Here is a 24,394-nt window from a genome sequence, read left to right on the forward strand (position 1 = left end):
AAGCCGGAAATTGCCCAACTTGTAAATCAGTAAATATTTGCGAAGGACCAATACAACTGAAGGCACAGTCCTGCGGAACCCACTATCACCAGAACACCGGAGAACCAGCCTGACAATCAGTTGCCTATCATCTCATAAAAACTTGATAAAAATTGAGAAACTTCTTGTTAAAATTATTAAACAATTCTTGCTAAAATAATTAAAGATTGAACTGGAAATTCTCTTAAAACCTCCAAGTTTGATAAACTAAGTTACAGAAGAAATAGCGACTAACTTAACACTAAAATGCAAGGCAAACTAGTGGATATATCACGCATCTGAACCGCTCAATAAAAGGCTATTACTAGCTTATTTTATTCAAAATATATCTGCTAAAAATCGCACTGTGAAACACCAAAATAAGTCCTTGTAAAATGCCAATTATTCAAGTTAATTACTTCTAATATAAACCTCAATAACACCACGAGGAACACTATATAAATCAGTGCGTAACAGTCTCGCATGTCTCACTGTTGTTTTTTTTAATAGCCGCGTCAGCAATTCCAGGCGGCTATTATCGTGCTCCTATTTTATTAATCGTCTAACAGATTTATGTTTCGTCTTACGACTTGACTTCTTGGAATTGACTTTTTCAATGATTTCAGTGAATTCTACTGCTTTGCAGTTAAAATTTGTGTTCGTGACGTCATTTCTGCTTTTAGGTCAATTGCTTGACTTACCTCACTCAAAAAATGACGTCTGAACTCACTTATGGAACTTCAATTTTTATAAACATTTACTAATTAAAGGTCAGTAGTGTGCATCTAAGTAGTGCCAAAATTATATGCCCTAATTCCTGAGTAATAGGGTCTTGAGTTTTAATATCGAATATTATTTTTGAAAAAGCTCCAGCTGGTGGTCGATCTGTCAATCTTATTTCTTAAGTTGTTTCAATTCATGGTAGGCCACAAGCGTCTGTCGCGGCTATTTTCCGTCAATCTACGGGCTATGTTTTCTTAGGCTCTTCATATATTAAAAAATTTAATTAATTTAGGATCTCTTTGCATTGTTTAGCAATATGGTTAAACAGCCAATCTTTTACCAAACTAATCTAAGTTACTGTGAAAACCGTCGCATTTTTTCCCGAAGAGAAAACTTGTTAGCCCCGATAAGTACTACGAAAATCTGAAACAGTGCGAGAAAGCTGCTTTTGGATCTGATTACCTTTTGTTGCCGCTCTTTTTGCACCTCTGTTGCTATATGAAAAGTGTTGAGAAAACAGTAGCGGAATCAATTGCAGTGTGGTTTAAATTATGCAACTGATATAATTGCAGCGAGAGTTGATTAAAAACATTACCAGACGGTTTTTATCGCCCGCTTGAATTTATTCAACAACTCGGCTTTGCCTTGTGCCGTACTACCATGAAATCATTTTGCAACGCCAAATGACAATTGTTTGAAAATAACGGCAATTCATTATTTCAAGGTAGTTCTTTTCACATGGACGATTCTGTTTAATAATTTTCAATTTCTCTTCAAGATTTTTGTTTTCAGATTGTTGATGCCGCAAGAGTTTGAAATTCACTGTCTGTGCAAAATTGTACTTGATTGTTGAAGTGGTATATCCATTTGGTTTTTCTGCAACTGTCCGCTGTGCTGATAATATACACGTGAGTTAGCGTGAACACAAAGTGAAGTATGGCGCCACGTGACTACAAGCAGGAGTTGGAGTTCTTGGAAAAGAGAGGGAAGCACATGTGGCGGATCAAGAAGGGATTCGTGTCCAACATGAACGTCGATGGCCTCTTCTTTGTCAATGACCACCTCGAGAAACTCATGTTTGACGAACTCAGAATGCATTGCAAGTTTCAAGTAAGTGTTGTTGTTTCATTGTTTTACTTGTGCTTGCTAATTTAGACTTACATGCCCATTCTATCCATTTAAATACGTAGCTTTGTCAGTGAAGCTGTTCAATTAATAACGATGGTCCCTAATTTGCGTTTCCAATTTGGAGAAAAAACTAAACAAGGTGTGAACATGAATCTACAGTATTTAACTACTGCGTTTTAATAGCCGCACAGCGATATCTGGAGCTATTATTGGCCTTCTCTTGGTTATTTACGACTCGAAAAAGAGTATTGGTTTTCTTAAGGTTTTTTAACCGGAAGTACTATTCATTCAGAGGGCGTTCCGACCTAAAAGCGAAAGAGTAAAATTGCCGTGTTAACTAATTTTTTTCTGAGCGAGAGAATTTTTTTGATCATGCGCTTCGATCAGTGAATGACATTTTGACTTTGAATTGTTGTTGACAGAATGCCTCATGTAGACAACCATTTTTAGCCGTTTTTCGTCTAAGTGACCCAGTTTTCTTGCTTATAATTTAGTTGTTTCTAAAAATAGTTTTTATAAGTTGTATTAATATGTGAACCTCTGAAATTGATACCATAGTGTTTTTGGGAGTCTAATAATGCGTTTTAAATTCTAAAGATTTTTATTTATTTATTTTTTTAAATTAATTTCATTTTGGATCTTAAAGCGGATTTTTTTTTTCAAAATCGGTGCATATGGTAATTTACCTTTGATTTTTAATGCCTTAAATGCCTCTTCATTACGTGAAGGTTTCCAATTTTTGAACTATGTTTTTACATTTTAATCTATACAGGAGGACAGCTATCTGAGTTTGTGCTAAATAAGGAGAAATGTATTTGTTTTTCTACTTCATTTTTTCAATGCCTCATGTAGACAACCATTTTTAGCCGTTTTTCGTCCAAGTGACCCAGTTTTCTTGCTTATAATTTAGTTATTTCTAAAAATAGTTTTTATAAGTTGTATTAATATGTGAACCTCTGAAATTGATACCATAGTGTTTTTGGGAGTCTAATAATGCGTTTTAAATTCTAAAATATTTTATTTATTTATTTTTTTAAATTAATTTCATTTTGGATCTTAAAGCGGATTTTTTGTTCAAAATCGGTGCATATGGTAATTTACCTTTGATTTTTAATGCCTTAAATGCCTCTTCATTACGTGAAGGTTTCCAATTTTTGAACTATGTTTTTACATTTTAATCTATACAGGAGGACAGCTATCTGAGTTTGTGCTAAATTAGGAGAAATGTATTTGTTTTTCTACTTCATTTTTTCAATGCCTCATGTAGACAACCATTTTTAGCCGTTTTTCGTCCAAGTGACCCAGTTCTCTTGCTTATAATTTAGTTTTTTCTAAAAATAGTTTCTATAAGTTGTATTAATATGTGAACCTCTGAAATTGATACCATAGTGTTCTTGGGAGTCTAATAATGCGTTTTAAATTCTAAAGATTTTTATTTATTTATTTTTTTAAATTAATTTCATTTTGGATCTCAAAGCGGATTTTTTTTTCAAAATCGGTGCATATGGTAATTTACCTTTGATTTTTAATGCCTTAAATGCCTCTTCATTACGTGAAGGTTTCCAATTTTTGAACTATGTTTTTACATTTTAATCTATACAGGAGGACAGCTATCTGAGTTTGTGCTAAATAAGGAGAAATGTATTTGTTTTTCTACTTCATTTTTTCAATTGGTTTTTTAACTTTCAAAAATCCAGAACCGATCCTTCTGTTTTTTTTCATGTGTTTTGTTTCTTTCCCTACTGTCCCCATTCTAGCATGTATCAGTCTATCATTTTTCTGAGATCTATAATTCTAATCAGCTCTGCTTATATCAGTTAATAAAAGAATGATATTTAAGCCTTTTTCTTAGATTTTTTTTGTTTACAATTGATTTAATTTGACTGTGCGGCACTGAGAATTTGCTTGAACTGCTGTCTAAATATTTTGACTGAATGTTTTTTTCCTACGAATATTGTTGGAGTCTTAGTTTTGTTATTAAACAATTTTTTGCCTTTGAAGTATATTCTATTTTTGTTGATTAATTTGAAGTTTCTTCAACTATTTTGCTGATTTTTAGTGTTTTTGCAGTTTTGGCCCATTTTGTTTTTTTATTGAATTTATTGGTTGTTGAATTAAGGCCTCATGCCTGTGAGCTCCATTTACTACAAACGTTGCAACTTTCTTTTGCTACAAAATTGTCTCTTTCCATGCAATTCGACAAAAAATTAAAATTTAGCAGAACTCTTTTTCTCGTTTTCCGGTTTTTCGTCAATAATAGAGATGTTTGTGGGTTTATTAATGTGTGATGGATTTTTTTGGTCGGATAACTAGTTTTTATTTTATGTAAAAACGGTTTTCGTTTATGTGTAATTGTTTTACATGAAAAATTAATTTGTTAAAAATTTTTTTTCATGTTAATTTCTGGCATTTTTTTCTTCTTTGACTTAATACTGTTGCTTTCTCTGCAATGATATGTTCTGCTTGGAAATATTAGCTATTTGAAATGCATTCGCTTCGATTCGTTTCCGGAATTCTGCCGGCTCTGTTTTTTTTATTTTATCATCAAAATTTTTGTTGCGACCATATGACGTCACATTCACTTCAAATCTGCTTTTTTTTTCATTATTTCTAGTGTCTTTCTTGCGAGTGTTGTTGTTCTTTCGCGTGATTAAATTTTGGTCACACGTGACTTACTCACTAAAAAATGACTTCCTCACTTTGAAATTGACTTTTCTTCACTTTAATTCAAAGAGATAAATTCAAGTGAATGTATGTGACTTTAAATGAAGGTTTATTGAGCGCAACTAGTAGAGGCAAGAATATTTTATACAGATTCCTAATCAAAATATAGCCTCTCCTTCAATGAAAAGAGTAATGCTTTTGGTCCGTCTTTTTTACTGTTTTTAAGACTTCGTCGATCTACTAAGCTATTGCGGCTCTTTTCTGGCAATCTGTCAGCTATGTTTTTAATGGTTTCACTTTGAGCGAGAACTATGCAAGAAGTGTTTTTTTATGAATCAGTACGCAATTTTAGATCTACCCGTGGAAGTTCTGATTATCCAAAACAAGCGCAAGATAGCGCACATAACCCGTTTAATACCAAACGTATAAAACCTGTACGTCTTCGTCAGTAGTTTGATCATTTTTTTTATTTTGTCAATATCTATAAATTTGATTCTCAATTTTTATCTCTATGAAAACAAGATGGCTCGTGAGAGTCTGCGTAGAAAAGTATGTTCCAACCTACCTCTCAAGTTTGCAAAAAAAAAACAATAATGCCTGTAAGAAAAATCGGTGGGATTATCCGAAAGCAACTTATATGCATTTGAAAAATTACTTGTGCTGTTCAGGTAAATGTGTCGTCTTTTTTGGCAGACAGAAACGAGAACTTTTTAACAACATCTTGAAAGATAACAAATTCTCGCACACCACACACACACATACACACTTACACACACACACACTCAAACACCAGCCCCAACCAAACATTTTTTTTTCATTTTGCAATTGATCTTTACTCAAGGTTCATCGCCGCTCATTTGGGTCTTCTTCGTTTTTTCTAAGTAACTAAGTGAGGACTATTTGGCAATAAAGTTCTTTAAAAAAGTGATTTTTAATGTTTCGCGAGCATAATAGTAAAACTATTAATTTTGCCTTACCACTGAGCTTAAACTTAGATTTAGTTTTAGAATATTTAGAGCCGCATTTTTTCACACATAAGAGGAGGTATTTTTTCAATTGTTTTTTCCTGGCAGTTTTTGCATTCTTTTTGTTTCTAACATTTAAAGGAATTAACTCTCTCAGACTAATTGTCTCTTTATCTCTCTAACACTTACATACCACACAAATTACACCGACAGCTACATACACCCACACAAGAGCACTTATACACAGACACACACACACAGGGACACACGCTAACATACACATATATGCACATACACCCACGCAAACGACCAGCACAAAACAAATACAAACCTCGAGAGCAAAAAAAACTTTATTTTCACTGTGGCAACTGATCTTTACTATGGTTCGTCATCGTTCATTTAAGTTTTGTTTGTTTTATCTTGAACAAAAAGTTTGGACTGAATTTTATAGAAATGCATTATTTAGTTTTCATTTCACAGAAACACTCACTGAGTGGAAAAGATTAATTCGAAGCAAAATACAGAGAATTGAAAAGTTAATGTTCCTAACATTTAAAGGAAATAACTCTGACTAATTCCCTATTTATCTCTCTTATACATACCTACAACACAAATTACACCCACACATATAGACACCCACACAAGAGCACTTAAACACACACGCGGGCACACATACACATACATATGTACGCATACACATACCTACACTTACATAAGCATACATACACATGCATACACAGAACTACACATACATTCATATACATGCGTACATGTACACACACGCACACAACAATTACAATACAGATACAAACTCCTAGAGCAAAATAAAAACAGTTTTTCGTTTCACTCTTGCAACTGATCTTTACTCATGTTTCGTCATCGTTCTTTTAAGTCTTTTTTATTTTATCTTGAGAAAGAAGTATGGACTGAATTTTATGGAAATGCAGTATTTAGTTTTCATTTTACAGAAACGCCCACTAACCGAAAAAAAATTAATTCGAAGCAAAATAAAGAGAAGTGAAAAATTATTATATAATTTCATAAAAATTAATATTCTTCTATCGAGTTTTTTAACCTGAGAATCCATAAACTGTAACTCTCAAATTGTTTTGTGTTTTATTGTACAAGAGGAGTTTAGCTCAGGCAATTTTCTTTGACAATATAAAGAATACAAATAAAAATAGACATTAAAAGTAAATATTTCCACCTTTTTAATTCCAATAATTAATTTTGTTGATTTAATGTTTATTAAATGAAACCGGTTTGTTCGCGTCTCTGTGAGTCTGAAGATACTAACGTGGTTAGTTTTGATGAGTTAAGGAGATTTTGTCAGAAGACAACTCTGGAAGTCTGAAAAAAAAGAAAATTTCTGCTTTTGCATTTTCCAAGTTAAATTTTGCTATTTTTAGAGCTCTAAGTTGCCTGAAATTCTCTTTTCCAAAAAAATCTGTTTAACACAGGAAAACATTGGTACTTACAATAATTTTAATTAGCTGAAAACAGAGAGACGGATAAAATATTTTTTAGGCAAAATTTTTTTATAATACACTAGTTAATTAATTGCATTCGAACGAAGTTTGTAGCAATCATATTAGTCCTTTGGTCTTTTTTATGCGATTTTTTGTGCTTAGCGGATTTTTTTAAACTTTTTTGGCTAAAAACGGGATAAACAGGTAAAGTCCGACGCCTTCTTAGAGCCCTACGCCTTACTAGTTTCTAAGTATCCGATTCACCAAAGTTGTTGTAGAGACATTTATTCAGAGTGTGAAGTGTGGTTCGTATAGTTTGTCCTCGTCCCCCCCACCACTACAACCCCCTCTTGCTAACCTCACATCACATCAGCCCCCTCCCTCAGTACATGCTCCCTGCAGATTGTTCCATCCGTAACCCAGGCCGCTCGCCCCCTCCCCGCCCTGTGATGCTCGAGGTGCCTTAAGAAGGTGCGCAAGGGATTTTTTTAAAATTTTTAAACAGTTTGCTGAACCAAAAACAAAAAAACAAATCAGCTATCACAGTGTCAACCTTCTGTTGATTTTGCAATGATTCCCGTTATAGGTTGGTCGGTAACTTCTAATATGAAACTGCACCCTCGTCCTCGAGCCCAAAACGTTTTTCATGAGGAAATACGCCCTATTGGAAATAGTGGATTTTTATAGCCAGTTATGTGGTAGCTCGTTCACCGCAAGGTTGGAAGTAATGTGCACCATTTAGCTCTGGTGGGTGCTGGGAAGTGAGAATAATAAAACAACACATGATTGTTTAATTTTAAGGGCACCGGTGGTTTCCTGCCGGCTATGAAACAAATTGGCAACGTTGCAGCTCTACCCGGAATTGTGGGTCGATCAATTGGTCTTCCAGATGTGCATTCTGGCTATGGCTTTGCAATCGGCAACATGGCCGCTTTTGACATGGACAACCCTGACAGCATTGTGTCTCCGGGTGGAGTGGGCTTTGACATCAATTGTGGCGTAAGACTTTTGAGGACCAACTTGTCAGAATCGGACGTCCGGGTTAGTTGGACATTCGTTTCTTAAATTCAAGTACAATTTTTTTTCAAAAATAGGGTTCTTCAACTCGCGATACTTTTTTTTCAAAATTCATTAGTAACATTTTCGGTTTTTAAAATGATTTTTCATTATATTGGGATCCCAAAATTTGAGGTGATATTTTTGGTGATAATGTATCAATTGGATGCCTGTTTACATGAGTTAACGTGAGCTCATGGATACATACATGTTTAGAAATGGAAGTTTGGAAATTTACTAATAAGATCCATTTTGTTGATCTGGATAGTAAATCAATAGTCTACAATATTTATTCAGACTCATTTTTTGTAGTCTTTACTTTGAGAAATGTCTGGATTTATTTGAGCAAAATACCCTTTTGGAAATGTGGAATTTTTGTTAGCCCGTTAAAGAGCAACTGGCGCAGTCAATGTTCAACCACATTCCAGTGGGTGTTGGAAGCAAAGGGGTGATCCCAATGGGTGCGAGGGATCTTGAGGAGGCACTGGAAATGGGCATGGACTGGAGTCTAAGGGAGGGATATGTTTGGGCGGAGGACAAAGAGCACTGCGAGGAATATGGCAGGATGTTGCAGGCAGATTCATCCAAAGTCTCATTCAAGGTATGCAACAAATCTAATGGGCTCAAGTATCCGAAAGAAACTGTGGTTCAAGGGTTTTTTAATAGCCGCGCAGCGATAGCTGGGGCTATTATTGGCCTTCTCTTGGTTTTCTTTTACTTCGTCGTCAAGATTTTTGTTACGACCATATGACGTCACATCCACTTCAAATCTGCTTTTTGTTCATTTGTTCATGAAATTTCAGCTGAAGTGCGTGTGTGACGTCATTTTCTGCTCTTAATCGAGCGAATTTTTTGTTCATTTGCGTGATTAAATTTTTGGTCACACGGGACTTACCTCACTCTCAAAAATGAATTCCTCACTTTGAAATTGACTCTTATTTATTTTAATTCAAAGAGATAAGGTCAAGTGAATGCGTGTCACTCTAAATGAAGATTATTTGATCGCAGCTTTATAGAGCAGCAATTACTTATACAGATTTTTAATCAAAATATAACATTCTCAGCCTTCAATGAAAAGACTATTTTTTGGTCTGTCTTTTAATGTTTTTTTTGAGACTGCAGATCTACGAAGCTATTGCGGCTATTTTTGGCAATCTGCCAGCTATGTTTATTATATTTGCAAGCTTTATTATATTTATATTATATTATACTGTTTGTATTAAGTTGTAAGCTGAGCGTCGCTATTTTACGGTGTTTGTGGTTTTTGAATTGAATTATATTGGGGCCCTGAAACCACCCCCCCCCCCCCACCTCACCCCCAAACCTAGCTACCCCACCTAGCCCCAATCTCCCTTTCACTCCGTTTACCTACCCGAGGCCCGACACCAACACCCCGAATTAAAAATTGATCTGTGAGTTTTTTAATAGCCGCAAAGCGATAGCTGAGGCTATTATTGGCGTTCCCTTGGTTTTTCTTTATTGCAACAGAATTTTTGTTTCAACCATATGACGTCACAATCAGTTCGAATCTGTTTTTTGTTCATTCGTTTTTGCAATTTTAACTGAATTGCGTGCGTGACGTCTTTTTCACTCTTAGTTGAGAGTTTTGTGCTTATTCTCCCGATTAAGTTTTAAGTCCAAGTGAGTTGCCTCACTCTCAAAAACGAATTTTTCGCTCTGATATCGATTTTTTTTTACTTCAGTTCAAGCAAATAAGGTCAAGTGAGTGCGTGTCTTTCTAATTGATGGTTATTTGAGTGCAGCTAATATAAGCAGCAATAAGTTAATAAGGTTCTTAGTCGCAATATAACATCTCAGCATTTAATAAAACGAAATTTCTCTTTACGTCTGTTTTTTTTTTACTATCTTTTTGATACTTCAGATCTACGGAGCTTCCGTGGCTATTTTCTGGCTAATTTGAAGATTTTCCATCTACTTTGCTGATTTTTAGGCCATTCTGTTCCTAATGTTTCGTTTTACCGCTTTAAGTGGGATTTGTGGGGACGCTTATTACTTTAAGTAATTTGAAATATCAATTGATAAACGGTTGATGATATAATTTTTTTGTGGAAAAACGACAAAAAATTGAAAGTTTAAACTGTTTTTCTTTTTTTTTCTTTTTTAAGAGAGTTTCTTAGCCCATTAAGACTTGTATAGTTTTTTGAAATGATTTTCTTGTTTATCTGTCAATTGGTAAGTTTGTTTATTGAATGACAGTCATCTTGTTGCGTTGTCTTTGCTAATAGTTGTTTTGTGGCCACAACTTCTAAATAAGTTTTTATCGGATGCTTTATCAGCTGTTCTGGTGAGATACGTTTCCATTGTTCATTTTACTGTTTGTTTTGGTTAGTATTGGTGTTTTGGTAGTATGGTTAGTATTAAAGAGAAGGATTTGATTTATGTCAGTTAGCTTGGTCAATTTCTTCCTTCGAGTCGTTTGCGGCATTCGTCCTATGTTTTCTTAAGATATATTAACACCTTTTCGTGATTTTAAAGTCAAAATGAAGTATGATTTTGCGGCGTGCATTTTTTTACTCTCGTTTTTAAGTAGAGCGAGAAAATGAAGTTCCGACGAAAGTGCTTTTTTGTTTAGTCAAGGAAAGTTCTTTGAGTTGTTTCAGGACTTGTCCTGCTATTTCTTTTTACAATTCAAAGAATTTGAATTGTATTGGGGCGCTGTCTTTTTTTCATGATTCTCATGATTTTTTAAGTGAAATTGGAATAGTGATTTTGGTCACGCCGAAACAGGAAAAGGAGCGAAAAAGTGAGTGGTTTTGCGGCGTGAATTTTTTTGCTCTAATTTTAAAGTAGAGTGCGAAAATGGTGTTTGAACAAAAATTCGGTTTCTCGGTAGTGGTTTTTTGTTCACATGCGGCAATTTCACTCTGAGTTTTACTGTTTTTTCAATTTTTTGGATCGGATTTATTTCTAAATGGTTTTCCCAATCCATACACAGCTCATTCTAGGCTTAGTTTTTTGTTTGAATTAAATTTTCATTTCTCGCTAGTGGTTTTTCTGTTCACATGCGGCATTTTGACATTGATTTTTTGTTTTTTTTTCTTATCTTTTGATCTGATTGTTTTAAAATGGTTTTCTCAATTCACTCATAGTCCATTCTAGGTCTACTTTTTTTGTTTAGTCAATGAAAATTCTTTGAATTGTACGTCAGGACTTGTCCTGCTATGTTTTTTTGTTTCGTCATCTGACGCTTTTTTCGATTTATATTTGTTCACACAGCGCAGCTGAAATCAAATTTTCTGAATGACTTCTTCCTCTCACTAACAGCATCTGCGTGCGTTACGTCATTTATCATTCTCTCCTGGTAAAAGCTTAGAGGTCATTTGCGTGATTAGATTATGATCATACCCGACTTACCTCACTCCATAAAATGACATTTGCACTTAATAACTTAAGTTTAATTCGAATCAGTTTAAGGTTATTCAGCGGATTGAATTTTTACAAGTCGTATTATTTCTCCTCTACGTTTTTACAATTTATTTGAGCGGCGTCAATAAATTTGCGAATACAAGGGTTATATCAGTGATTTATGCCCATTGATAGAGATTTTTCCAATCATTCAGTTTGCTTGACTGTTTGTGAGAAACAATAACTTTTGAATGGTAATCATTACTTTCCATGCTAATTTTTTTCCTTTGGTTGATTTTGTTGTTGAATTTGGCAGCACCAAAAACCACTGCCATTTGCTGACAAAGACTAGATAGCCGTCTGCTTTCAAAAACTCGTCAACATCTTATAATCTGTCATCAGTAGTGTCCATAATTTTTTTGAGTCAGTTTCCAATTTTGTACAAGATTACCCGTACCTTACCTCCAGAGTAGATCAGAGCTGGAACAGAGTAAATTCAGGAAAACTCTCAGAGCTGGATCAGAGTCTGATCAGGTCACTTTTTAGGCTTGACAGAGTAGCTCCAGAGTAGAAGTATGCGGTTACACTTGACAGAAGAACTCCCAGAGTAGCATTACTCTGGGCTATCCTTGACAGAGCTGGGCCCATAGCAGGCCTACTCTGGGACAACTCTTGACAGAGCTGGCCTACTCTGGGACAACTCTTGACAGAGCTGGCCTACTCTGGGACAAGTCTTGACAGAGCTAGCTCAGAGCGGGCCCACTCTGGGATAACTCTTGACAGAGCTGGCCCAGAGTAGGCCTACTCTGGGACAACACTTGACAGAGCTGGCTCAGAGCAGGCCTACACTGGAACAACTCTTGACAGAGCTGGCTCAGAGCAGGCCTATTCTGGGACAACTCTTGACAGAGCTGGCTCAGAGCAGGCCTACACTGGGACAACTCTTGACAGAGCTGGCTCAGAGCAGGCATACTCTGGGACAACTCTTGACAGAGATGGCTCAGAGCAGGCCTACTCTGGGACAACTCTTGACAGAGCTGGCTCAGAGCAGGCCTACACTGGGACAACTCTTGACAGAGCTGGCTCAGAGCAGGCCTACTCTGGGACAACTCTTGACAGAGATGGCTCAGAGCAGGCCTACTCTGGGACAACTCTTGACAGAGCTGCCTCAAAACAGGCCTACTCTGGGACAATTCTTGACAGAGCAGGCCTACTCTGGGACAACTCTTGACAAAGCTGGCTTAAAGGAGGCCTACAATGAGACTACTCTGAAGAGAAAGATCTCAGAGTACCACTACATTTCCCAGAGTAGCTACAGTTCTCTGGAGAATTTTTCTAGAACTTTATTGTGATATAGCTTTTACAATAGTTGCAGAAAAGATAGGAATAGTTTGGAAAAGTTTTCGAAAAAAACGAAAGATATAGACTTCACATTCATCCAATATCTTTTACAGGTGAATTGGATTTTTCTTGTTCTGATGTGTTCTTTTAATTTTGCAGTCAACATTTTTGAAGTCATTTGCTTCATAAAAAGATAATGCGAGCTATTTTTACCTAGATTTTCTCAGCTTAACAAAAAAAATGAAAGTAAAACTGCCATTGTACAAAATTATTAAATTTAGAAAAATGTTTTAACTATTCATAAAATAACGTCAGAACGCAATAAACATAATAAAATCAACAATAATGTCATCTTCATGAAATAAAATAGAACGAAAATCAATTGAAATATCAAGTTTATAACCAAACAACATTGAGTCAAATTTGAACTATGTTTTTCACTCCATTAGAAACACATTACTATTTGTCATGAAATTCCTGTCTCGCCATTGCAGAGACAACAAGTGCTTTTGGACGAGAATTGTTGAATGTTTTGTCAGTTTCCGTAAACACGTATAATTCTGTTTGATTGTCGAAAAAGATGTGCGCCCACATTTGAGGTAGAATTGCGTTTTAGGTAAAATTGTGACAACTTTTCTCCCAGAATGATCCCTGTGTCTCCTCCAGTGTTTCGGATTTTCAGAAAAGTTTTCAGAATAGAGAACTCTAAGGCCTTAAAGCCAGGAGAGAAAGAGACTCAAGTTCAAGTATGGATAATAGCTCTGTGGCCAAATAACCACGAGAGCCAGTTTTGATGGTGTTAGTCAAAAGCCTCAAAGCACGGAGAACTCTGCAGCCTTAAATTTAAAAAAATATATATAAAAATCTGTGGCCAAATAACCACGAGAGCCAGATTTTATGGTCTTATTTTAAAGCCTCAAAGCCCGGAGAACTCTGTAGACTTAAATTTAAAAATGAATTTCTGTGGCCAAATAACCACGAGAGTCAGCTTAGTTTTAAATGTCGCATGAAAGTAACTCTGAGGTCCTCAAACCAGGAAGGTCTCCTATTATTAACAACAGCTTTTAACACCAACTCTAATGCCGAAGAAGCAATGAGAGTCAGACCAAAACTTTGCTAGTGTTAAAAATAAAGAACTCTAAGGCCTTAAAGCCAGGAGAGAAAGACTCAAGTTCAGGTATGAATAATAGCTCTGTGGCCAAATAACCACAACAGCCAGATTTTATGTTCTTATTTTAAAGCCTCAAAGCCCGGAAAACTCTGGAGACTTAAATTTAATTAAACATAAATTTCTGTGGCCAAATAACTACGAGAGTCAGCTTAGTTTTAGAGGTCGTATTGAAAGAAACTCTGAGGTCCTTAAACCAGTTAGGTCTCCGATTACCACCAACAGCTTTTAACACCAACTCTAATGCCAAAAAAAGCAATGAGAGTCAGACGAAAATTCTACAATTGTTCAAAATAAAGAACTCTAAGGCATTAAAGCTAGGAGAGAAAGAGACTCAAGTTCAAGTATGGATAATAGCTCTGTGGCCAAATAACCACGAGAGCCAGTTTTGATGGTGTTAGTCAAAAGCCTCAAAGCCCAGAGAACTCTGCAGACTTAAATTTAAAAACTATATATAAAAATCTGTGGCCAAATAACCACGAGAGCCAGATTTTATGGTCTTATTTTAAAGCCTCAAAGCCCGGAGAACTCTGTAGACTTAAATTTAAAAATGAATTTCTGTGGCCAAATAACCACGAGAGTCAGCTTAGTTTTAAATGTCGCATGAAAGTAACTCTGAGGTCCTCAAACCAGGAAGGTCTCCTATTATTAACAACAGCTTTTAACACCAACTCTAATGCCGAAGAAGCAATGAGAGTCAGACCAAAACTTTGCTAGTGTTAAAAATAAAGAACTCTAAGGCCTTAAAGCCAGGAGAGAAAGACTCAAGTTCAGGTATGAATAATAGCTCTGTGGCCAAATAACCACAACAGCCAGATTTTATGTTCTTATTTTAAAGCCTCAAAGCCCGGAGAACTCTGGAGACTTAAATTTAATTAAAAATAAATTTCTGTGGCCAAATAACTACGAGAGTCAGCTTAGCTTTAGAGGTCCTATTGAAAGAAACTCTGAGGTCCTTAAACCAGTAAGGTCTCCGATTACCACCAACAGCTTTTAACACCAACTCTAATGCCAAAAAAGCAATGAGAGTCAGACGAAAACTCTACAAGTGTTCAAAATAAAGAACTCTAAGGCATTAAAGCCAGGAGAGAAAGAGACTCAAGTTCAAGTATGGATAATAGCTCTGTGGCCAAATAACCACGAGAGCTAGTTTTGATGGTGTTAGTCAAAAGCCTCAAAGCCCGGAGAACTCTGCAGACTTAAATTTAAAAAATATATATAAAAATCTGTGGCCAAATAACCACGAGAGCCAGATTTTATGGTCTTATTTTAAAGCCTCAAAGCCCGGAGAACTCTGTAGACTTAAATTTAAAAATGAATTTCTGTGGCCAAATAACCACGAGAGTCAGCTTAGTTTTAAATGTCGCATGAAAGCAACTCTGAGGTCCTCAACCAGGAAGGTCTCCTATTATTAACAACAGCTTTTAACATCAACTCTAATGCCGAAGAAGCAATGAGAGTCAGACCAAAACTTTGCTAGTGTTAAAAATAAAGAACTCTAAGGCCTTAAAGCCAGGAGAGAAAGACTCAAGTTCAGGTATGAATAATAGCTCTGTGGCCAAATAACCACAACAGCCAGATTTTATGTTCTTATTTTAAAGCCTCAAAGCCCGGAGAACTCTGGAGACTTAAATTTAATTAAAAATAAATTTCTGTGGCCAAATAACTACGAGAGTCAGCTTATCTTTAGAGGTCGTATTGAAAGAAACTCTGAGGTCCTTAAACCAGTAAGGTCTCCGATTACCACCAACAGCTTTTAACACCAACTCTAATGCCAAAAAAGCAATGAGAGTCAGACGAAAACTCTACCAGTGTTCAAAATAAAGAACTCTAAGGCATTAAAGCCAGGAGAGAAAGAGACTCAAGTTCAAGTATGGATAATAGCTCTGTGGCCAAATAACCACGAGAGCCAGTTTTGATGGTGTTAGTCAAAAGCCTCAAAGCCCGGAGAACTCTGCAGACTTAAATTTAAAAAATATATATATAAATCTGTGGCCAAATAACCACGAGAGCCAGATTTTATGGTCTTATTTTAAAGCCTCAAAGCCCGGAGAACTCTGTAGACTTAAATTTAAAAATGAATTTCTGTGGCCAAATAACCACGAGAGTCAGCTTAGTTTTAAATGTCGCATGAAAGTAACTCTGAGGTCCTTAAACCAGTAAGGTCTCCGATTACCACCAACAGCTTTTAACACCAACTTTAATGCCAAAAAAGCAATGAGAGTCAGACGAAAACTGTACAAGTGTTCAAAATAAAGAACTCTAAGGCATTAAAGCCAGGAGAGAAAGAGACTCAAATTCAGCTCTGAATAATAGCTCTGTGGCCAAATAACCACGAGAGCCAGATTTTATGGTCTTATTTTAAAGCCTCAAAGCCCGGAGAACTCTGCAGACTTAAATTTAAATAAATATCACTTTCTGTGGCCAAATAACCACGAGAGCCAGATTTTATGGTCTTATTTTAAAGCCTCAAAGACTGGAGAACTCTGAGACTTAAATTGAACTAAAAAAAATTTCTGTGGCCAAATAACCACGAGAGTAAGCTCAGTTTTAAATGTCGCATGAAATGAAAGCAACTCTGAGTCCCTTAAACCAGCAAGGTCTCCTATTATCAACAACAGCTTTTAACACCAACTCTAATGCCAAAGAAGCAATGAGACTCCTACGAAAACTTTGCTAGTGTTAAAAATAAAGAACTCTAAGGCCTTAAAGCCAGGAGAGAAAGGGACTCAAGTTCAGGTATGAATAATACCTCTGTGGCCAAATAACCACGAGAGCCATATTTTAGAGTCTTATTTCAAAGCCCGGAGAACTCTGGAGACTTAAATTTAACTAAAAGTAAATTTCTGTGGCCAAATAACCACGAGAGTCAGCTTAGCGTTAAAGGTCGTATTGAAGGCAACTCTGAGGTCTCCAATTACTAACAACAGCTTTTAACACCAACTCTAATGCCAAAAAAGCAATGAGAGTGAGGCGAAAACTCTACAAGTGTTCAAAATAAAGAACTCTAAGGCCTTAAAGCCAGGAGAGAAAATGACACAAGTTCAGCTCTGAATCATAGCTCTGTGGCCAAATAACCACGAGAGCCAGATTTTATGGTCCTATTTTAAAGCCTCAAAGCCCAGAGAACTCTGCAGACTTAAATTTAACTAAAAAAATTTCTGTGGCCAAATAGCCACGAGAGTCAGCTTAGCTTTGAAGGTCGTATTGAAAGCAACTCTGAAGTCCTTAAACCAGTAAGGTCGCCTATTACCACCAACAGCTTTTAACACCAACTCTAATGCCAAAAAAGCAATGAGAGTCAGACGAAAACTCTACCAGTGTTCAAAATAAAGAACTCTAAGGCATTAAAGCCAGGAGAGAAAGAGACTCAAGTTCAAGTATGGATAATAGCTCTGTGGCCAAATAGCCACGAGAGCCAGTTTTGATGGTGTTAGTCAAAAGCCTCAAAGCCCGGAGAACTCTGCAGACTTAAATTTAAAAAATATATATATAAATCTGTGGCCAAATAACCACGAGAGCCAGATTTTATGGTCTTATTTTAAAGCCTCAAAGCCCGGAGAACTCTGTAGACTTAAATTTAAAAATGAATTTCTGTGGCCAAATAACCACGAGAGTCAGCTTAGTTTTAAATGTCGCATGAAAGTAACTCTGAGGTCCTTAAACCAGTAAGGTCTCCGATTACCACCAACAGCTTTTAACACCAACTTTAATGCCAAAAAAGCAATGAGAGTCAGACGAAAACTGTACAAGTGTTCAAAATAAAGAACTCTAAGGCATTAAAGCCAGGAGAGAAAGAGACTCAAATTCAGCTCTGAATAATAGCTCTGTGGCCAAATAACCACGAGAGCCAGATTTTATGGTCTTATTTTAAAGCCTCAAAGCCCGGAGAACTCTGCAGACTTAAATTTAAATAAATATCACTTTCTGTGGCCAAATAACCACGAGAGCCAGATTTTATGGTCTTATTTTAAAGCCTCAAAGACTGGAGAACTCTGAGACTTAAATTGAACTAAAAAAAATTTCTGTGGCCAAATAACCACGAGAGTAAGCTCAGTTTTAAATGTCGCATGAAATGAAAGCAACTCTGAGTCCCTTAAACCAGCAAGGTCTCCTATTATCAACAACAGCTTTTAACACCAACTCTAATGCCAAAGAAGCAATGAGACTCCTACGAAAACTTTGCTAGTGTTAAAAATAAAGAACTCTAAGGCCTTAAAGCCAGGAGAGAAAGGGACTCAAGTTCAGGTATGAATAATACCTCTGTGGCCAAATAACCACGAGAGCCATATTTTAGAGTCTTATTTCAAAGCCCGGAGAACTCTGGAGACTTAAATTTAACTAAAAGTAAATTTCTGTGGCCAAATAACCACGAGAGTCAGCTTAGCGTTAAAGGTCGTATTGAAGGCAACTCTGAGGTCTCCAATTACTAACAACAGCTTTTAACACCAACTCTAATGCCAAAAAAGCAATGAGAGTGAGGCGAAAACTCTACAAGTGTTCAAAATAAAGAACTCTAAGGCCTTAAAGCCAGGAGAGAAAATGACACAAGTTCAGCTCTGAATCATAGCTCTGTGGCCAAATAACCACGAGAGCCAGATTTTATGGTCCTATTTTAAAGCCTCAAAGCCCAGAGAACTCTGCAGACTTAAATTTAACTAAAAAAATTTCTGTGGCCAAATAGCCACGAGAGTCAGCTTAGCTTTGAAGGTCGTATTGAAAGCAACTCTGAAGTCCTTAAACCAGTAAGGTCGCCTATTATTAACAACAGCTTTTAACACCAACTATAATGCCGAAGAAGCAATGAGAGTCAGACGAAAACTTTGTAGTGTTAAAAATAAAGAACTCCAAGGCCTTAAAGCCAGGAGAGAAAGAGACTCAAGTTCAGCTCTGAATAATAGCTCTGTGGCCAGATAACCACGAGAGCCAGTTTTGATGGTCTTAGTCAAAAGCCTCAAAGCCCGGAGAACTCTGGAGACCTAAATGTAACTAAAAATAAATTTCTGTGGCCAATTGATAGTCAGACCAAAACTTTCCTGGTGATCAACATTGGGAATTTTAAGGCTTCAAAGCCAGGAGAGCTATGGTGACTGAGTCCGGGGTTTGGATAACAACTCTGTGGCCAAATAAAGGCAAGAAACAAATTTGAAAGTCTAGGGTTTTAAAAACAAGAGAATTCTAGGTTTATATTTTTATCAAATAGCAAAAACCTCAATTGAAGTACAAAATAGTGAATTATTCAATTGAATTGTCTCAAGTTTAAAAAATCATTACAAAATAACAGAATTGGAAACTGGAAAACAACTTTAAACGTTTAAGCTTGGTTGGTCAGTTTTTGATTTTCAAGAGTGATCAAAGGAAGTGCACAGTTTTATGGCAAGCGAATCATCTGAGTTTTGCATCTTGACACGAAAAACTTTTTGAAGGCTGCTAGCACTAACAAGATTTTCGGTCTTCGTATTCTGCAAACGATACAGAATACCTTTGACGGGACCAATTTCCTCAACAATTTTATGCATTTCGATGACTGCGTTGGTCCTCAATATGAACGGCTCCTCTGGTAAGGAAACGAAGTACATAATTTGCCCGAATTTCACTTCACCTTCGACGGAAAAAGACACAAAACTGTTACAATCACCAGACATTGGTGCGCGAGAGTAGCATGGAGAATCAAAATAGACGTTATTCACTTTCTGTCTATTGAAAAATGTGGCGTCAAAATAGAGATCTCGGCCTTGCTTTAGAGACACTGTCTCCTTCATAGCATGATGATAACTTGAATCATCTTCAATATCTTGTCCCATTAGGTTGAGCCAATGATTCTTAAGAAAATCGTTTTTTAATTTTGTGTCATATAGCCAATGGATTTGTAATAGTCTACGGCATATTATTTCAACTTCATGATGAGAACCAGAAAAATTTTCGCCCAGTACTCTATTAGCGGACTCAAAACTCATTGCTGAGCAAGTAAAGAGTGGACCAAACCTTTTAACTTGGTGGCTGAGATGGCGAAGACAATGAGTGTTGATTGTTTCAATTTTTTCGTTTCCTCCGAAAAAGTTTACGATTTTTCTACAGAAACAATCCAGAAGTTTTTCAGCCTGTTCAACATTTGCACTTTCACTGGACTCGAGAAGAAGTCTCACGCCAAAGACAAAATTAAGCAACTCTTCGTAAATGTTTGGCGAAAGTAACTCATAGAAAAGAACAGGTGCTATATAGAACATCCAGTTAAAAAATTCATTGGCTTTGAATTGCCCCATTTCCTCTAAACATCGAATTTTCCGCGAATAAGCAATCATCTCTCTCGGACACGCTAATTGCTTCACTGATTCATTTAGAGAAATACGTGAAGAAAAATCAAGTAAAGTACGAACACGCTTTAGTATCTCCGGGAAAACTCCAAGTAGCACGCAGTGCATGTAGTCAATGGGAGCCGCCAAGGGTAAGCCTTCTATTATCAGCGAAAAGGCACTTCGTCCTTTCACTCCCACAACATTGGCCACTGTATCTTTACCAAACGACTCAGCGTATTTCACATAATTGTCGTGGATGTTAGGTTCGCGTATTTTCCCTTCCTGAAGATACGGATAATACGCATGAGTACGACCAATAGTAACACCTTCTGCTTCACAGTAATGGCACCCAAAAAAACCATTGAATTTAAACATGTTGAGAATGTGACCTTTGGCACATAAATCAGCAATGAGAAGTATACATTTGAACTTCACAAAAATCGAGGTCTTATTGCAAACGGGAACTTCAACTTCCGAGACCAACTCTCCGCGCAACAGGGGAACGATTAGATCCCAATCGGGGGTTTCGGCACCAACATGTAAAGCTGCTAAGACAATATTTTTGCGAGCTGTTCGAAGAATAGGAGGAAGATCAACAATTTGCATCCAAATTGGCCAAAGCTCTTTCTTGAAAGATGATTTTTTAATATTTACACCATCAGTAGATAGAATCAAACTTAATTGGACTGAATTGTTTCTAATTTTTGGTATTGGAGCTGTATTTGAATTTAAATCGCTTTCTGGATATCGTTCTCTGTAGGAGGCATAGTTGAAAATTTGGTCAAAATTCCTGCATACGATATCACCAAGTTGGAAGCGAAAATTCAATACACAGAAACAACTATTCTCAACTTTTATCAAAGCCCTCACGGAAGACTCAAAGTTTGACTTCATCTTTTTAATGAAAGATGAACCACAGGGTAAACAGTTATCACTCGGAAGTAGGGCTTTCACTGTAGAAAAAACTAGCGTAGAACCTTCGTCAGACAAATGTAGTTTAGAACACAGCATTTCAAGCAGTTTACATGCATCAGAAACTTCAACAACACTGCCAGCAAAAAGTTTTTCACTAATAGCATCTTCTTCATTGTTTATTAATGACATACTGTCTTGAGCGCAAATTGAAGATACTGAGCAGTCAAGTACACAGGGGAATTTAGCACAAGGAGAAGACACTCGCGGTACCTCTAAAATGAAGCTGCGAGAATCATCACTCAACAATGCGCATTGTTCTACATTCTGAATTGGGGCAACGAAACTGTCAACATTTGTTTCAAGAACTTCAACAAAAGGGTCTGCAAAAGTTGCATCATCAGTTTTGTCACCTGCAATTTCCGTTGAATCAAAATCTGTAAAACTTATGGGAGCAAGAATTTTAGGTTTGGCATATAAATCGTTACTGAGTCTCACAAGATGATTTCGACGGAACCTCTGTTTTTTCCGCTTCGGTTGTGCACATAGCTCATTACTTTCAATCAGAGCTTTTAAGCAAAATTCCTCTATAATAATTGTCAAAAGTTCTGAGAAAATCAAATTTGCATTTTCCGTAATTATTTCGCAAGTTGCACAACGACATTGATTTTGTTCAAAGAAGTCGGTGCCGTACTTCACTAAAATTTCCTGCCCACAAAAAATGCGTTGCTTTGTTTTCAGTTGCACGATACCAGTTATACTGGAAAAGTCGTAGTCGCAATTTGGCGAACAGTCCGAATTCACAAATCTTATAGGCCCAACAAGTAATAAGTTTTCTCCGGTTCTTTCCGACCGCATAACTGACCAGTCTGTGACACCATCTGGAATTGGTCTCACAAAACCAATTGGTTTGCCGCGAAGAACAGTGTTGACAGCTAGAGCCTCTTGTCCGCAATACATTAAACGATACCCATTATACTTATCGTAAGCGATGTGAAAATCAGGTTCCAACGACCCATACGCATGGCAAAGTTTTTCATAAGTGTCCTTCCAAACATTTTCGGTTGATATTCTCTTATTGAAAATTCGCTCAGACAAAGGCCTAACTAATTCTTCAGCTGATCTGAATTTTGTTTCAACGTATCGTTTTACCGCAAACAAATCGCATTGTGCCAAAATTGGCCAGTCAACTTTCTTTGACAGCATATCTTAAAAAAATTTTAAAATGATGACTCTCTCAGACCAATGTAAAATTCAATGTCAAGAAATAATAGTTTTTTTTATGAACAATCCTGTAAAAAATGAGAACAACAAATGAGATTGCATATGAGATCGAAATCCCATATTGAGGCACAAATCATACGAAAGCAAAATCTTACAAAAGCAAGCGAAAACGTAATACAATTGAAAACTTACCAAAGCAACATTAACAAAGATGTTACGACCGGCGACGTTATAGAATAAACAACGCTAGCAATAAATAACAACTATATTTAATATACAGAAGCAAACGAGACAACTAATGATATTGCACATTGGAAAGAAAGCACATGTTTAACGCAAATTAGACGAAAATTTTTCAGTTTCCATATAGAAAACGTAACAGAAAGCATTCGGAGAAACAATAACAAAGGTAATATGTCTTTAAATTTCCACAAAACTTGTTAGGGCCGGCGACGTTATAGTATAAACAACGCTAGCAGTAAAATACATTACTGTATTTAATACACAGAAGCAAACAATACAACTAATGATATAGCACATTGGGTGGAAAGCACATGTTTAACGCAAATTAGACAAAAATTACTTAGCGTCCATATAGAAAATCTAATAGAAAGCATTCGGAGAAACAATTACAAAGGTAATATGTCCATCGACTTTAAAGTTTCCACAAACCTTGTTAGGTCTGGCAACGTTACAGAATAAACAACGCTAGCAGTAAAATAAATAACTGTATTTAACACACAGAACCAAACGAGACAGCTAATGATATTGCACATTGGGTGGAAAGCACATGTTTAACGCAAATTTGACAAAATCTATTTAGTGTCCATATAGAAAACGTAACAGAAAACTTTCAGAGCAACAATAACAAAGGTAATTTGTCCATCGACTTTAAAGTTTCCAAAAAACTTGTTAAAAAAATTTATCACATACAGAAGCAGGAGAATGAGCGCCAATACTAAACTTTTGAAAGCAAGATACAATGAGCAAGTTAGCAGAAATGGAAATCAATCACAACAGTTTTCTTCAATTTTGACCGGAGTCGTTTCCTGCGCTTCTTCGCTCAACAGAACGCAACTCATTTCCCAGATTGTTTAGACTTGTCTTCGCCAACTCATACATTCCCAGCCACTTATCGTCGTATTTTCGTCGGAACAAATCTAAACAATAAAAAACTAAAAATTATCAAAGACTGAAAATTACCAAAGACTAAAAAAATTACCAAAGACTGAGTGCTATGTACAGATTTACTTTTTAGCAAAAACTGAACGCGACAGGATTGAGAATTTAGGGACAAAAAAACAAGCAAAACTCAACCTTTCAAATGAGTTTTCCGAACAGGTGAAAAGTCTTCCCGTGAGTTTCCTGGCCTCGACCTTTTGGGAGACAGTAGATGCTCCATAATCTCATCTTTTGTCCAAAGCTTTTTAGTAGCATTTCGCGCCAGAGCTTGAGGCGTAGTTCCTTCAACTTTCATTAGATCTTGACCTTGACTCGGACCTTTGAGTATAACCAACGCCTCGTCTCCCTCCTCAGGTTTTTTTGGCTCCGGCCAGAGAACTCCCATCTTTGCAATTTGGGAGCTCTGAAATTACACAAAAAAAATACAATTCTAAAGTTAGAGATCATCAAAAGCTGAGGAGATAGAAATATTGCAGAAAAAAATAGTATATCAAAGTGTAAACAAACCAAGAACTTCAGTTGATTCGAAAACTGCTGCAACTGATTGTAATTTCGGTTCGATAAACCCTGTACACTGTTATTGAGCTCCTTGATGGTGTTATTGAGCAAGGCCAGGGTGTCATTCTGTTTTTGCGTAGCCTCTAACTGCTTTAACAAAAAGGGGTTCAGAAGACTATTGGTGTTTGACTCTTCAATTTGGTCAGGCCTGATAGTTTTACCTCTTCGAACTTTCTTAGGACCGGGAGTAGAACTGGCTCGCTTGGCCTGAGTTCCCTCAGCTGCAGCCTAAATCAACAATTGTGAAAGCAGACCTCAGAAAAGACCAGCAGACCTCCATTTATCTTGAACAGAACTCCAAGCTTCAAATTTTTTAACAGAACT

At 36.5% G+C, this 24,394-nt stretch overlaps 1 protein-coding gene across 1 annotated transcript in view; it reads left to right on the plus strand.

The window, feature by feature from the left end:
* The first annotated feature begins 1,537 nt into the window (after positions 1 to 1,537).
* The window catches only part of LOC142353421 (RNA-splicing ligase RtcB homolog), a 51,007-nt gene continuing 28,150 nt past the window's right edge, over positions 1,538 to 24,394 (plus strand). Inside the window, exons 1-3 of the mRNA XM_075405654.1 lie at positions 1,538 to 1,851; positions 7,769 to 8,008; positions 8,406 to 8,624. Of these exons, the coding sequence (XP_075261769.1) occupies positions 1,678 to 1,851; positions 7,769 to 8,008; positions 8,406 to 8,624 (633 nt within the window). The 5' untranslated portion in view covers positions 1,538 to 1,677. The remainder of the gene's footprint in view (positions 1,852 to 7,768; positions 8,009 to 8,405; positions 8,625 to 24,394) is intronic.

Source organism: Convolutriloba macropyga, chromosome 14 (genome assembly GCF_964194025.1).
Source record: "Convolutriloba macropyga chromosome 14, txConMacr16.3, whole genome shotgun sequence".
In the NCBI taxonomy this organism is placed as follows: Eukaryota; Metazoa; Xenacoelomorpha; order Acoela; family Convolutidae; genus Convolutriloba; species Convolutriloba macropyga.